The sequence below is a fragment of the Archocentrus centrarchus genome, chromosome 14 (assembly GCF_007364275.1).
Source record: "Archocentrus centrarchus isolate MPI-CPG fArcCen1 chromosome 14, fArcCen1, whole genome shotgun sequence".
Classification (NCBI taxonomy): Eukaryota; Metazoa; Chordata; class Actinopteri; order Cichliformes; family Cichlidae; genus Archocentrus; species Archocentrus centrarchus.
The window spans coordinates 17,785,148-17,799,469 of NC_044359.1; the positions used below are offsets into that span (position 1 = coordinate 17,785,148).

Sequence of the window (14,322 nt, forward strand, 5' to 3'; positions counted from 1 at the left end):
GTAGAAAGCCACCTTAAAGGGCTTTCTACTCATTGACTTTATAAATTTTTATTTATTTATGTTTTGGACATTGGATGAACCACGGGACTTCACCATAGCTCAGTTTCAGACAAGTAAGATTTATTTTGAACTGAAATCATGTAAAGATACTCTAGAAGAGTCCAAGAATAAAAATATGGTGCTGGAACCAATCATGATAGCACCCAAAGCTCCAATTCATGAATAAATATGTAAGTACATGTAAGTATCAAGTAAGTGTAATGTAAATAAAATTTAAGTATATGACGGAATATGTAATATATAGATGGATAATTAATATTCCTAGGCTGAAGTATGGCCAAAATTCTTTCCTCAGATTTGGATAAGATTTTTTAAAACTCCCCAAAGTGGATCAGTCTTTTGAAAATAAATTGACTTTAAACCAGCTGGTAAAGAAAAGAAAGCTCAGATACTGTGCAAGCTTTACTGTAGCGTTATAGCTAAACCCTTAATGAATTAGTTAGTGATTATAATTTAATTATCACAAACAGTAAATCTAAAGTTAATATTTTAAAAAGTGGGGGGAAAAAATGACTCCAGATGCAGCAACTTTAGAATATAATCAGTGTTGGAGGAAGTATTTGATTCTTTTCCTAAAGTAAAATGAACAATATTACAATATAAATATACTGCATTACAAGTAAATTATTTAATTTTAAATGTTACTTACAGGAAATAGAATCACTACAATGCACTTAAAATATTAAAAGCATTAAGTACAAATTAATGACAACAATACAATAAAACTATAACCTGGTATATTTAGATTATTGCTGATAGCTGATATTTAAATATGGTTATTTATATTTATTGACAATATCGTTATCCACCTTTAAAATGTAAAAATAGTAACTAGGGCTAAGTCTAAGATTAAGTTGCATCAACTGTAAAGCGTCTTTTACTACAGAGTCACTGTACTTAGTTGCACTGCAGTCGCAGAAATCATGGCGAAAAGGTTGCAGAAGCGCAACAAAACTGATCTCCCGAGCACAGCCTTAAGATTTGGTGGCAGCCATGGGATCGTGGAAGGTGTAAAGTCGTCCGTGGAAGTCATGAATAATGTCTGTTCCGCTGAGCTCAGAGAGGTGATGTCTCTTTAAGAGGCTCAGCCCTCTGCCGAAACAATTGTACAACCCCCCAACAAGTCATCGGGCCTGTCAATCATCCGGTCGGCGCCCTTTGATGTCGGACTCCTCGCCTTGTCTTGGGCTCAAATGAGCTGTTTGCTGTTGTAGGGAAACATTAGTCTTCTACCAACCAACCAGCCGGGGGACGCCACATCTCAACTTTTTTCTGTATGCGGTGGGGGTTTCTGTACTTTGGAGGCGCCCCAGACTGAGGAGATTTAACAGAGAAGTCCCTTGATTCTTTCCTTTTATTTCTACTTTTTGTTTTTGTTATCATTTTTTTAAACGTGTACTACATCGTAGAGGGGGGGGAAGTAGACATGCCTCAGCTCAGCAGCGGCGGCGGGGACGACCTGGGAGCCAATGATGAGATGATATCGTTTAAGGACGAAGGAGAGCAAGAGGAGAAAATCCAAGAAAACGCGTTCACGGAGAGAGACCTGGCCGACCTCAAGTCCTCTCTGGTGAACGAGTCGGAAATAAATCAAAGTCCAAACGCAGCGGTAGGTGTCACGGAGTGTGTGTGAGAGAGAGGGAGAAAGTGTGTGTGGAAAGCTTGTTTTATTTTACGCGCTGCTGACAAGCTTTGAATGAAACCAACTCGCGCAGTCAACTTGCCTCCAGGGTTATAGCAATAAAAATAAAAAATAAAAAAAAAGAGAGAGAAACAGTTTTACTACGGGAGGAGAGTAAACTGAATTGCACGATAAAGTATGATAAGGTCAATATAAAGTCACTCAGCGGCGCGATGCGGCTCTTGTTTGGCAGCGGTTTGTGGCTTTTCCTTGACTTTTTTCGGGTATTTCTCACTCAGTGTTTGTTTACGGTCCCTTCCAGGCGGTCAGACGGGGACATCAGGGCGAGCAGAGGGGCTTCCCAGACAAACACCGGGAGCATCTCGACGGTGGTAAGCAGAAAACTGCAGAATAAATACATATTAATGAAATGAACGCACTCGCTCGCATCCCACTTGAGCAGCCAAGTACTGTGTAAGAACGCGATGAAAACCACCCACTGTGTCAAAGCAAGAAGTTATTTTGGTCACGGGGACACGTGCTGTTGCATTAAACTTCAAAGAAGTGCTCTCAGGTGTACACTGCAAAAAAAAAAAAAAAGATGGCCATACTGTCTTCAGCTCTTTGGTTTATCTCTCAGATCTATGGCTTGCTGAGGAGATTTCCTCTGCTGCTCAGTCAAATTAGCAGAGCTCAGCAGAGATGCAGGCAGACTCTACCTGCTTTCAAAAAGTGGAACCCCTTTTTGGCCTTAAACTGTCATTAGGCTTAGGTAAACACACTCTAATGCAGTGCAAAGCAGCTTGTTTGAAGCATTTGTGCAGTAACTGTAAAAATTGCTTGTGTCTTTTAAATAGGTTTTAGGCTCACTTGCTAGTGATCTTATAAGACTTTGCCAAAAGCAGAGTCAAACTTTCTTTTTTCTTCAAACTTACCACCCAAAAAGAAAAAGAGCAAATTCCCCTGCCTATGCCAAGGCGCATTTAGACAATGTATACAAGGCAGCTTTAATTATAGGCGTCACTGTTGTGTGTACTCATCTCTAAAAGGAAGAATGCTCTCACCTTGCGATCCTTTGATCAAAATCCTCATCGAATGTGGATTTGTGGTTTTAAAAACTGGTCTATTTGATGGCCCTCGAGAAAAAGTGAAACCCGCAGAAATCTAAATGTACCGCCCTGAGGGAGGCTGATTGCCTTCTGATCCTGTCACTCTGGTTCTGGCCATGTTAAAAGTTTTGTCACCTTCACAGAAACACTCAGTAGTCAGGAGAGAGGCTGGCGTTTTGTGTGTGTGTGTGTGTGTGTGTGTTTCTTTCTGAGCAGGTATAACTTAGTTGTAGCTGACCCGCATACAGGCCTCTCATGCTTAATATGGGTGGTGGTGAGAAATAAATTGACACATAGACTACAGAAGTTCACGCCTCTAAGGCTATGTGGCGGTTGTGACTCTTTTGTCTCAAGTATTGTTGTCTGTGCTCATTCACGGATGTAAAGTGTAGTAACTAGAATGCTTGTAAATAGCTGAGCTGCTTTTTATTCAGACTTATTTTGGGTTCTTTTTTTTTTTTTTTAACCATAACACCTTTAGCAGCATTGTGTGAGTAAGTATCAGGTTTGATTTTTTATTTGAATCCTCACATGCAACATTTCCGTCCATAGCTTTAGTTTTTTTTTTTTGTTTTTGTTTGTTTGTTTATTTGTTTTGCTTTGCTTTCCTGAGCTGCCATTACATTCATTATAAATTAAACACATTATTAAATGATAGAATACTGATCTGCAGACAAGAATTTGGCTGGAAAATTAGGTAACAAAAGTGACAGCTTCTAATTGTTTGCTTTTTATGTCTGACCTCAGTGTCGAAGCAGCAAGATGGAGGTATGTACAAGTCGCCGGCGTATCCAGGGTATCCGTTCCTGATGCTGCCAGACCCCTATCTCCCCAACAGCTCGGTTTCTCCATCTGTAAGTCCACTTCTGATTTACTCCTTCTGCTGGCTACAGATGAGGCAGCTTCTCCTCTCAGTAGCTGATGATATTTCTGTGCTCCTAAGGTCTCCTAGGGTGCAAGTTTTTGCACCTCAGCTTGTCTTTGTATTACTTAGTATCAAGTCCAGACTGTGAACACATGGTGCTGAGCCTCAGGAGAGAAATCCAGTGTTTTGTGGTTAGGGAGAATACTCAAGGATGGAAATTTTGAGCCTGGTGTCCTCTGACTGATTTTATTTAATTTATTTATTTATTTATTGGCTGAGGCAATTATGTCCTCAGGACTTTCAGTATAAGAGAACGAAATGGTGGAGAATTTACTTGTCTTTTTTTGGCTAAAAGCAAAAACATTTCTTCTTGGTATTTTCTGTTTCATAATTCATAATTTCTTTTTTTTTTTTTTTTTTGTGTATGCAGTTTTGAGAATTAGGAAACTTCCCCTTGCATCAGCCTAAATATCAGTGATGTTTTCCCCTTTTTGATGCAATTAGCATATTGTGGCTCAGCTATAACCCTCTAGAAGAAAGAGCTTTATCTAAAACATGATACAGAATTTTAATGCTGCTTCTCTTATTTAGAGGGGTTTAAACTAACAGCATATTTTTCAGGAGTCTTTATGTTGCGCTGGGTTCCAGGTTCAGAAAAGACAAAAAGAGTCTGTGTTTGTCAGACTGAAGATGACTGCCACATCACTGCAGATCGCTCTCAAACTTTACATGTGCTCTGATTTGGCTTTGAACCTTCCTGCTTCCCCCTCCCTTGCCCCCCTGAACTGCCTTATAAAATAAAGCTGCATTTAAAACACAGTGGGATGAAATCAAAGTGCCGCAGCCTCGTGAGGCAAAGCAAAAAAAAAAAAAAAAAAAAAAGAAGAAGAAGGAGAAGAAGAAGCTTGTTTTTGTTTACGCCTTTGCTGAAGTTGGAATTTGATTGATGTCGTCATCGTGAACCATTTCACATGACGTTTTCCCATCTGTTTGTACCCCGGGTGAATGACAAGAGGTTTATTGCAGCCTTAATAGCAGTTCTAAGTGTTAAAACCGCTAAAACAAACATCAGAACGACTCATGGAAAGATTTCAAGTATGCATTATCACTCACCCAGCCAGACAGCCCTTAAAGAATTCATCATAAAAATCCCTTCAAGTCACCCATAACAACCAATATCCATGGATAGGCTGAGTAATTGCGCCGAACGTGAGCACTTGTGCCTAATTCATTTTTCACGTGCTGCGTAATCCTGTTGCCTGAATTAACCCCCTGCTCTAGCAGACAAGACGTTGCTAAACAGCATAGATGCCTGTTTGTGAGATGACATGTGCTGTAGGCTGATTTAATGTGAGAGCATAGTGAATAAGGAATCTGCTGATTTATGGCTGGAAAATATGATTTGCTAATGGCACCTTGAAGCTTCTGAGAGTGTTTTAAGACACCGTCGGTGTCCAGGGCAGGGCCCAGGAGACTTTAAAAGGGTCGGTGATAGAAAAAAAAAAAAAAAAAAAAAGTTGACAGTTGTTACAGAGCCTATCCTGAATTTTCAAATTTTCAATTTTACATAAGTGTGAGAGCTGCTTCTTTTCTTCACCACAGCTGTACAGAAAAGTAAATAAATAAAAATAAAATGTAACCAAATACTTGTTTAAAGTCAATACAGGTGATGCTCTTCATCCCTGTGGTTCAGCTACAAGGGGCTCTTTCACCTTAGTTATATATTTGTTCCTTCCAGACTTTGATAGAAAAAAAATAAAGGATGAAAACTGACTTTTTATTTCTTGTACGCAGTACATCCTTGACCTCCTAGCTCCATTTAATTTTGCAGTTTTGCACATAAAGATACATTCGTATGTACAACAGCATCTCCCAGGAAATCGCATTTCTCTCAAAGTCAGAAGCCAGTTATATTCTGAGAATACAACTGAATGAAGTACGCGTATGAGTGAGCGTACTTTTTGTTTCCTTAAACATCTTTATACCCGACGCTGCATAACAAAGCACATCCGGCATTGTGTAAGACAAACATGGTTCATCCACCTTCTCTTCTCTTCTCTTCTCTTCTCTTCTCTTCTCTTCTCTTCTCTTCTCTTCTCTTCTCTTCTCTTCTCTTCTCTTCTCTTCTCTTCCCCCCCCTGGTGTGCCGACCGCAGAAGCCTCTCAGAGATTGTTCTCGTTGAGGGTGGGATTGGCGAGCGGGGTGGGGGGGTGTTGAAGGGGTACTGGTGGTAGTGGTGGTGGTGGTGGCACGATAAAGAGCACTTTCTTTCCCTGTGTGTCTTCGGGACTCCACACAATGCTCACTTGTTGCTGCTTCCCTTGTAATTAGCCTGCTGGTTGTGAGGCGGTAGCGGGGTATCAGGCCCCGTCTACCTGCCACTTGAAAGGGGCTGAGAATAGTGGTTTAGCGGGTGAGGTGGTGGGGGGGGGGGGGGTGATGATTATGGATGGCAGAGCTGGATGAGAAGCTCAGGGTCTGGGTGACTGACAGGAAAAAAAAAAGGTCTTTTTGTGGTTTTCCTATTGTTGTGACATGTGACATTTCTGTCTGTGTGTGTCCATGTCTCTCTGCTGTCCTGTCTTGTCCTGGAGCGATGGCTTTGCTCTCAACCGCTAGCATCTTATTTCACACGTGCACTGCAGCCTGGATCTTTTTTAGACAGGTGTGGGTGAAAAACAAAATGTCTGATGCAGCTGGATTGGACATTAAATTAACTTTAACCTGCCAGTTCCATAGTACAGAGTCTGTACGGTGTCCCGACTGTGCCAATTTGCACCAGCGTTAGAACAGTGCAGGTAATACTGAGGTGAATTCATAGCTAATAAGTGGTCGCCTTGTGTCTTGCCCCTATAATCTCTGCTCTGGCAGCGCCAAAACCAAATGGACTGTTAAGTGCTACATGTTCTTCAGACAATGTCCAGATTTGATTATTAAGACATTTTTTTTTCAAGTTTATGCATGTAAACAGCTGTAATGTTAGTCATGAAGTTTTTGAAATGTGATATGTTTGTGAAATCTTGATTTTTGTGTGCATCCGACGAGAAGGTAGCTTACGCACATTCGGCGGAAGCGACCCTAGATCGTCCGTCTGTCTTAACTGAATTATTTTATCAATAAAAGGAAGTAATTAAAAGCTTCCTTACATCCTGTTTAGAGGCAAAAAAATGAGTTGGAAAATTATTTTATCAATCAACAGAATATGAATCTGGCAACAGCTTGATTAATTGATTAAGTCAACATTTATTAATCAAATATAGGAAACAGTTTTAATCAGTTTACTGTTGTTTTCTGTGTTTTGATGTCCTTGCAAACTGAATATCTTATTCTGTAATAAAGCAAAACACTTAAAGATATTATAAGGAATATCTTTCTAATGTTTTATAGGCTAAATGATTATTAAGACAAAAGAAACTGTAGTTTAATCTGTGTTAGCTGTAGCCGTAATTCCCATGATTGACTTTTACTTTTGTTTTTTGTTTTTTTTTGTCTTTTTTAACATCCATTTATTTAAGACACTGTGGTGTAAATGTTCTTTTGTGTTCCCAGCGCGTTACCAGCTCACTTCTCCGAACAGGTTCGCAAAATCTTTGTGCGTTCCTGTAAACTGCTTTAAAATGTCGCACTCATTGTGAGAACATCAGTTGAATGACTGAAAGTCAGAAATTAATTGTAAAATCAATGTTTGTGTCTGTCCTCCTCTGTGTGGGTTTATCTTTAGCTGTAAAAGTCTAGTCCATGAGGAAAACCTGTCCAAGAATGTGCAACCGTGACTATCTGGGGGAGGGTGGGGGTGGGGGGGGCATATCACAGAGGGGAAAAAAAAAAATTCCCTGAGCTGTTGTTCTGAAAGATTAACATATTGTTTTCCTTACAGCTGAATCAGAGTGCGTAAAACGGACACAAAGACTGATAATCACGCCTTATTATTTTGGTATTAACGTTTACATTTTAGATTTAAATAAAAGCTTCTAATCTCTGTTGAGAAGTCATCTTTACAAAGCGACTACATGCTGGAGAGGATGCAGCGAGAGTGTCTTCCCTCCTTATCCCATCCAGCGACAATACTCCTGTTACAGCATTTCATGGGACATTTCACTGTTGTTACATTAATGGAGATATCAGCCATCCTTTCGGGGGAACTGGCCAAAGAAGGAGATTTGTGGGATTCAGAGATATGACTAAAGTCCCTCGGCTTGTTGTCTTTGGATAAAGCTTTATCTGGAGTGTGTTTGTCAGTGCATGCGTGTGTGTGTTTGCTGTTTAAGTTCATTACACTAAGTAATTTGTATGTATCAAAGCATTTGGCATGTTTTGTGCATGTGTGTGTGTGTGTGTGTGTTTTCCCTCTGTAGTTTGTTGCCTTAGGCTTGTGTTTGTACCCAGGGTTCATGGTGTGTTTTGCGTGATGATGTTCCCCGTATAGTGTGGATGCAGTGTGTGTGTGTGTGTGTGTGTGTGTGTGTGTGTGTGTGTCAGACCTTTTCTAGTGTGTGTAATGCTGCGAATTATCATCAGACAGTCTCTCTTTTTTTATTTTTGAAGCGATCGTGAGTCTCTGTCGTCTCAGGGAGTTAAACCCTATCGCAGGAAGACCTTCAGTAGAAATAAGAGTGTTTTTCTCTCTTCAGCATCCATCCATCTTTCTTCCTACTCCCTTTGCTTGCTTTTTCCACATATCCATCTTTTTTATTGTCTGTGCTGTCTTGAGCATCTGAGCCGGTTTTAAGCAACTTTGTTTCTTCATTTTCCTACTCAGTGAGATAACTTCATGGTAATTGTGAACTATTAAAAGGGGATCAGAGAGACAAATAGCAACGCTTATTTTCATTAATTTTCAGCTATGTGCATCAGAAATATAAGGACTTCATATATTGCTTTTTTTTGTCTACTTCTTATGTAGCTGTACAAATAATATAGTTCTTTCTATTTATCCACTGCATAAAGTTATCTCAGCATCAGCACCTCCTGTTTTGATTGTTTACAAAGGAGTCTTGATGGAAAGCAAACAGAAAATCAAGAAGAAATAGAAAAGCTGAGGAAAAAAAAGTAGCATAGCGCTGTATTTTGTGTGTTTTGCTTTCATTGATACCAGCTTTTTAATAACTTAGTGGCCATTTTTAAATGAACATCTGGTGCTTACTCACATGACTTCCCCTAAAATGTCTGCTATTAGTGGACAGTTTGGGTATTAATTTGTAAGGAGGAGGCAGTTCTTCTCAGTTCCTGTAACCTGCAACTCTTAGATAACCAGTCAAAAATTTTCAGACTCGTGGGCTATGAAACAAATTAGTTGGCTTCCATAACTCAAGCTGTACTTCCTGCAGTTGCTTCACAATAAAAGCCTACTAATTTTAATCTGATGGAGGCCTAATGGGAAGCACGACATTTAAGAGTTTCCCTGCTCCGATGGCACAGAGAGTGGATCCTTGTCTGTTAGATCGAAGTAAGAGGACAGACGAAGTAGAAGCAACATGGCCTGATTGTTGGTGGGGACTGATGGATGTTTGGTTGAAATTAGTGGGTGGCCTGCCCGCTAAAACAAAAACCAGGGTTTTTACTTTATCTGAAGTGGCCAGTGACTCATGCGCAAAGTGATTGGTGGTTAGCGGTTGTATATTAATGAGCCAAGTATTTGGATTTTAATCAGTATCTTTTGCCAGCAGTCATCTGAGGACTCCAGTGTGCCTCTTGTTTGGTTTGAAAGAAGCACACCTTTTTGGATTGATGTTTGCCTTTAGATCTGAAAGCCTGAAGATAATTGAACTCGTTAATGAGTTTTAAAGTGGTAAAGCACTAAATTGTGCGTCACTTTCTTGACAGACTTCAGAGATTGTCAGCGTGGTCTGTTTATGGGTCATTACCTAAAAAAAAATTAAGGAGTTAAAGGTAATATTGCATATTTGTCTGCGTGCAAATCTATTCACCGTCAGAGAGGCTGTGAAACTCCCTGTGATGTGGAAGCTGTGGTCACACCGTGACGTCAGTGCGCTCTGAAGGCAGCAGACTGCTCTAAAATACTTTCCCGCTCAGCCTACCTGGACACTGACTGTAAATGGCTTAGGTTCTTTGGGATAACTGTAAGTGTTTGGTCAAAATACTGTTTGACACTGTTTTCAGTCAGTGGAATTTACAAGCCTGTGTTTTACAGCTCAGTGTTGTTGTCTGATTTGGGGGAATTTCCTGCTCATCTGACATTTCGTTTCACAGAGCATAAACTTAAAAATTGACAGGAAGACTGCTGAGAGATGGTTTACATGTTTGGGAAAGGCGGTGGGGGAACATCGTCATTTCTGTGACTCTAAAGACAGAGCTGAAATGTGTGTTTTGAACATTTCAGTGTCTCAGCCTACAAAGAAATATCAGTTTGATTGTTTTCACCCACTTCAACTGATGGCTTATGCTTTCTGTTTGAGTAATTTCCCATCGTTTTAGCCCATAAACTTTTTCATACATCTCCTCCTCTTTCTTGTATCCATTCAGAAATCAGTTGCCATTGTGAACAAGCTCTCCTCCCCAGTCCCTTTTCCTCCTCCTTCAATCTCCCACATAATACGAGGTCGATCCTCCAAGATCAAGGGAATGGCATGTGTGTGTGCAAGTCTCTAGGATCTTGCCACTTCCTTGTTTCCCATTGTATTGCAGTGTTGACAGGGGGGTTGTTCAGCCTTCCCCTAGTCTTTTGGTAAACAATGGCAGCAACACAGGCTGAGGCCTCCCTAATCCCCCCTTCATACAGACCCAGGGACTGGGATGAGCAGTGCTGGGGCCTCCCTGCCTCTGACTGGCGATGATAAGGACCCTGCACACTCGGATTTAAGAGGCCTTAAAGAAAAGCAGCTTTCACTAGAATGCAGGAAAAGCTGAAGTTTGGATGGAAATCTTGCATCTTGTCTTTTCTGGGATCTTTTTCTATTTTAAACATAAATGGAAACTCAGTTTTAAAGTAATATCCATACTACTTGAAATCCATGAAGTAAAGGTTTTTTAAACTATTAATGTAATATTCAAAGTCTAAGAAAAGAATCAGCTGACAGTGTTAATTTGGCATTGTTATGATGTGTGCGCATCTGAGATTATGTTTGTAAAACATGTACAACTGAGTGAAATGAGGTTAGTGATACAACAGCGGCCCTTTATTGTTGCTCCAGCCAGGCGTGAAAATGTTAAGTGTCATCATTCACATCATAATTAATAATAGCAACTTATAAACTATTTGAACTAAGGGAAGTAATCAATAAAAGAAGGCATGATACAATATTATCACAATATGTTACCCATGTTAAAAGTGGTATCAGCAGTACCTAAATATATCACTGTAACAGAGGACAAAATACACCTAAATACCCTAAAACTATCTATTTACATTCGGTGTTTGCATATCTAATCACTATATATATCAACATTATTCAATATTGTATCAATTCAATTCGCTCTCTTATTTGCTTTCCACCCCTGTCCAACTGTTCATCATTATTCTTCAGTCATCTCAAGTTGGTTAACTTCTGCAAGGAGCTCTTAAAGGGACCCTGTTATGCTCATTTTCAGCTCCATATTTTATTTGTACACTTTACTGGGATGGCTTTGCATAAGTCACAGCTCAAATTAATCCTCATTGATCTTATGCTGGGCTTCAGTGTATCTGCTTTTTGTTGAAAAAAAGTTGTTCTGACTTTAAGACCGCCCTCCCTCTTAACCAGCTTTCTCTTTGATTGGCTGGCCCTCGCAAACAGAAGGTTTGAACAGCAGGCGGATTGGAGCTTCTATGCCCACAGCCAGATCTGTGTTCCTGAGACTGCCATATAAGGAAATCTGCTCATAATGACATCATAGAGAAGAAAAAGTAGGAAAAAACTGTCCAAATCTGAGCATACAGCGCGCCATCAAACTGAGCTTTTGGCTAAAAGGGGTTATTTTTACATATGCTGAAATCATCATTTAAAACATTAGCCCTGTTTAATATGAACATCTATCATTGTAGCAGCAACAAAATAAGAAAAAAACATAATGGGTCACCTTTAAGTGGTTAGTCTGTTAGATTGGTGAAGGTGTCTGTTTAGAGTTTCACCAAAATGTTGATTTTTTTCATCACAGATTCAGAAATCAAAAGGTTGGAGAAAAAAAAATGCCAGAAATAAGAAAACTATGATTTCTGTATAGACTTGATTGTGCTACATTATGGAGGGTTCTCATTATCCTTGAGATGGAAATTGGCTATAATTTGAAGGAGCATTCACTGGTGATGAAATATGGGTTTATCTGTAAATGTTCTTTGTTATTTAACAGCTTGAATAAAATATTTTTTTTTAAAAAGAGGTGGGTGAAATGCACCAAAATACTCAATTGGGTGTCCTAGAAAAAAAAACAAAAAAAAAACAAACAGATATCCAGCAATTATTTTCTGATGTTAATGAGGCTTCTGATGTTTACTTTCATCACGTGTCAGTGACCAAAGACATGAAAAGCCATCACAAAGACAAAGAAATATGTTTCTAGTTGAGCTAGATCTTAATCGTTATAATTACTGCATAACAGCTTGCCATCTACTTGTTTGTTTGAGGTTGCCATGTTCATTTAGTCTAAGGTAGACCACAGCCCCGGCTGCATCGAAGACGGAAAATGTGAGCCCATGATCAAAATAGATGTGGATGAAGACAGATAAATAGATTTTAAACAGGAAGGGATGGAGAGGTAAGGAGAGCATTATAGAAGGAGGAGAAGAGGAGGGGGAAAGATTAAAATACAAATGACCATAAGAGCCTCCTCATCGCCCTGCTGGCTTTGAAGTAGCGGGCTGTGAAGGCACCTGAAGAGAAACTGTTCAGAAGACTATTTGAAGAGGCGGTAATGTTAAGAAGAATATCAGGATGGGGAAAAAAAAAAACCCTTTGGATGGCCCCGAGGTGTTTATACCTGTAATTATTCATCCACTTATTTCTTTCCGGCGCTGGAGGAAGATGGGGTGGGGGAAGTGGTAGAGCAGTAAAAGACAGGTGTTGGCAAAGGAACTGTGGGTTTATTTGATTATTATTAACTCTGCTTTTTTTTTTTTTTTTTTCCTTCCTCTCTCTTTATACATTCAGAGACATCAGCAGAGACAAAACAGCATGCGTTCGCTCAGCAAGCACAGATTAAGTGTGCTAAAGAGTGCTAAATTTTCTGGAGTTAGTATGAAACTAAAATGAGGACATGGGGTCTTGAAGGTCGGTAACCTCGTGTGGCATTAGTGCTGGTGTTTCTCTAAATGAAGACCACATTTCCCATAATTCCACCCACGTTTCCTGCCACTAAGAATATGCTAGAGGTCAATCGTGGTGGGCTTCGTTTTAGTTCACATCATGTATGATAGCGCTTTAAAATAATCTTCCTAAAGCAGCGCTTCAGACCGTCTCAGATGCCGTGTTGTGCAACGTGCACTTCAAGAAATCCTTAAGTTAATTTAAATTCACTAAAAGTGGGTTTTTTTTAAGTGTTCATATTCATTCTTTACTTCCTAACCTGCGTATACAAGCCAGTGTTCTGCTTGGATGGGGGAGCTAAGCACTGTAACAACTTAACCAGCAAGTGTGTTCAGCTAAATAAAGGGGAAGTGCTTGCATATTAGCAGGACTGAAAAAAACAAAACAAAAACAAAAATACAGACCGAAACAAAAGCAGTTGACATGAGGTCAAGGTTCACAAAGAGGCTCTTTGTTTAGGCCTAAGTGTTTGTCTATGAGGTGTGTGTGTGTTCATGTATGTGTGTGTGAGTCAGTGAGAGAGTTGCGGGATGTTGCACCCAGGTGAGTCATTGGCCTGTGGAGCGAAACCATGCAAACTTCTACGTTGTTGTTTACAGAGTGAGCTGTCCAGACCTCCCAGATGTGTGTTCACAGGCTGTAGTTAATCAGTGACAGCAATGTCTCTCTCTAACACCAGCAGATATCACACATATATACATATATAACCAGTCATGCTGCACTCAGGGTTTGTTGGTCAAGTAAAAAAAAAAAAATTGTGCTCTCATATATCACAATATCATGTTTTTATTTTTAAAAAGTGTGGTTTAGCTTTAAGGAAGTAGTGATGCAGCAGAATTCACTCACTGGATAAGCTAACTGTGAACATTACATAAACCAGTGTATCCACCTCGAAAAATCTTTTAATCTACGCTGCCTTCAGGATAGCTCATAAAAAGAAGTGCAAAAGCACATTATATCTAATATTTATTTTAATAGGTATGCGGTGTGCAGCCTAACATGTTATTGTTATCATGTGTGTGCATCTCGCAGCTCCCCAGAGAAAGCATGTTGCTATTTTGTGGAGTTAGCCATTTAAAAAGACACACACTGAACCACATCACAAAGTTGGTAGGTTAGCAGGCCACACACACAACCTGTTAACAGGCTGAATCCCTCCTTCCTCATGCGTCCCGGGGCAGTGAAGAGTTTCACAGTGCACTGTTGATTAAACCACTGCTGTTATCAGCATATTCAGTCTATATGTGCAAATAGATATGAACAGTTAAGTGAAATTTAAAGCGAATGCCCTTAGATTAAAAAAATCAGAATTTATTTTTAAAGCAAAAGGGGTTTACATCTGCATAGTCTACAACTTCAGTCTGCGTATTTTAGTTAAAGTTATTAGTCGACATAAGTAAAATATAAAATTTCTCTCTAATTATTCC

General features: G+C 39.7%; 1 protein-coding gene across 1 annotated transcript in view; it reads left to right on the forward strand.

Moving 5' to 3' along the window:
• Nucleotides 1-1,222: 1,222 nt before the first annotated feature.
• Nucleotides 1,223-14,322, forward strand: part of tcf7 (transcription factor 7) — a 73,586-nt gene continuing 60,486 nt past the window's right edge. Inside the window, 3 exon segments of the mRNA XM_030747180.1 lie at nt 1,223-1,669; nt 2,004-2,073; nt 3,538-3,644. Of these exon segments, the coding sequence (XP_030603040.1) occupies nt 1,487-1,669; nt 2,004-2,073; nt 3,538-3,644 (360 nt within the window). The 5' untranslated portion in view covers nt 1,223-1,486.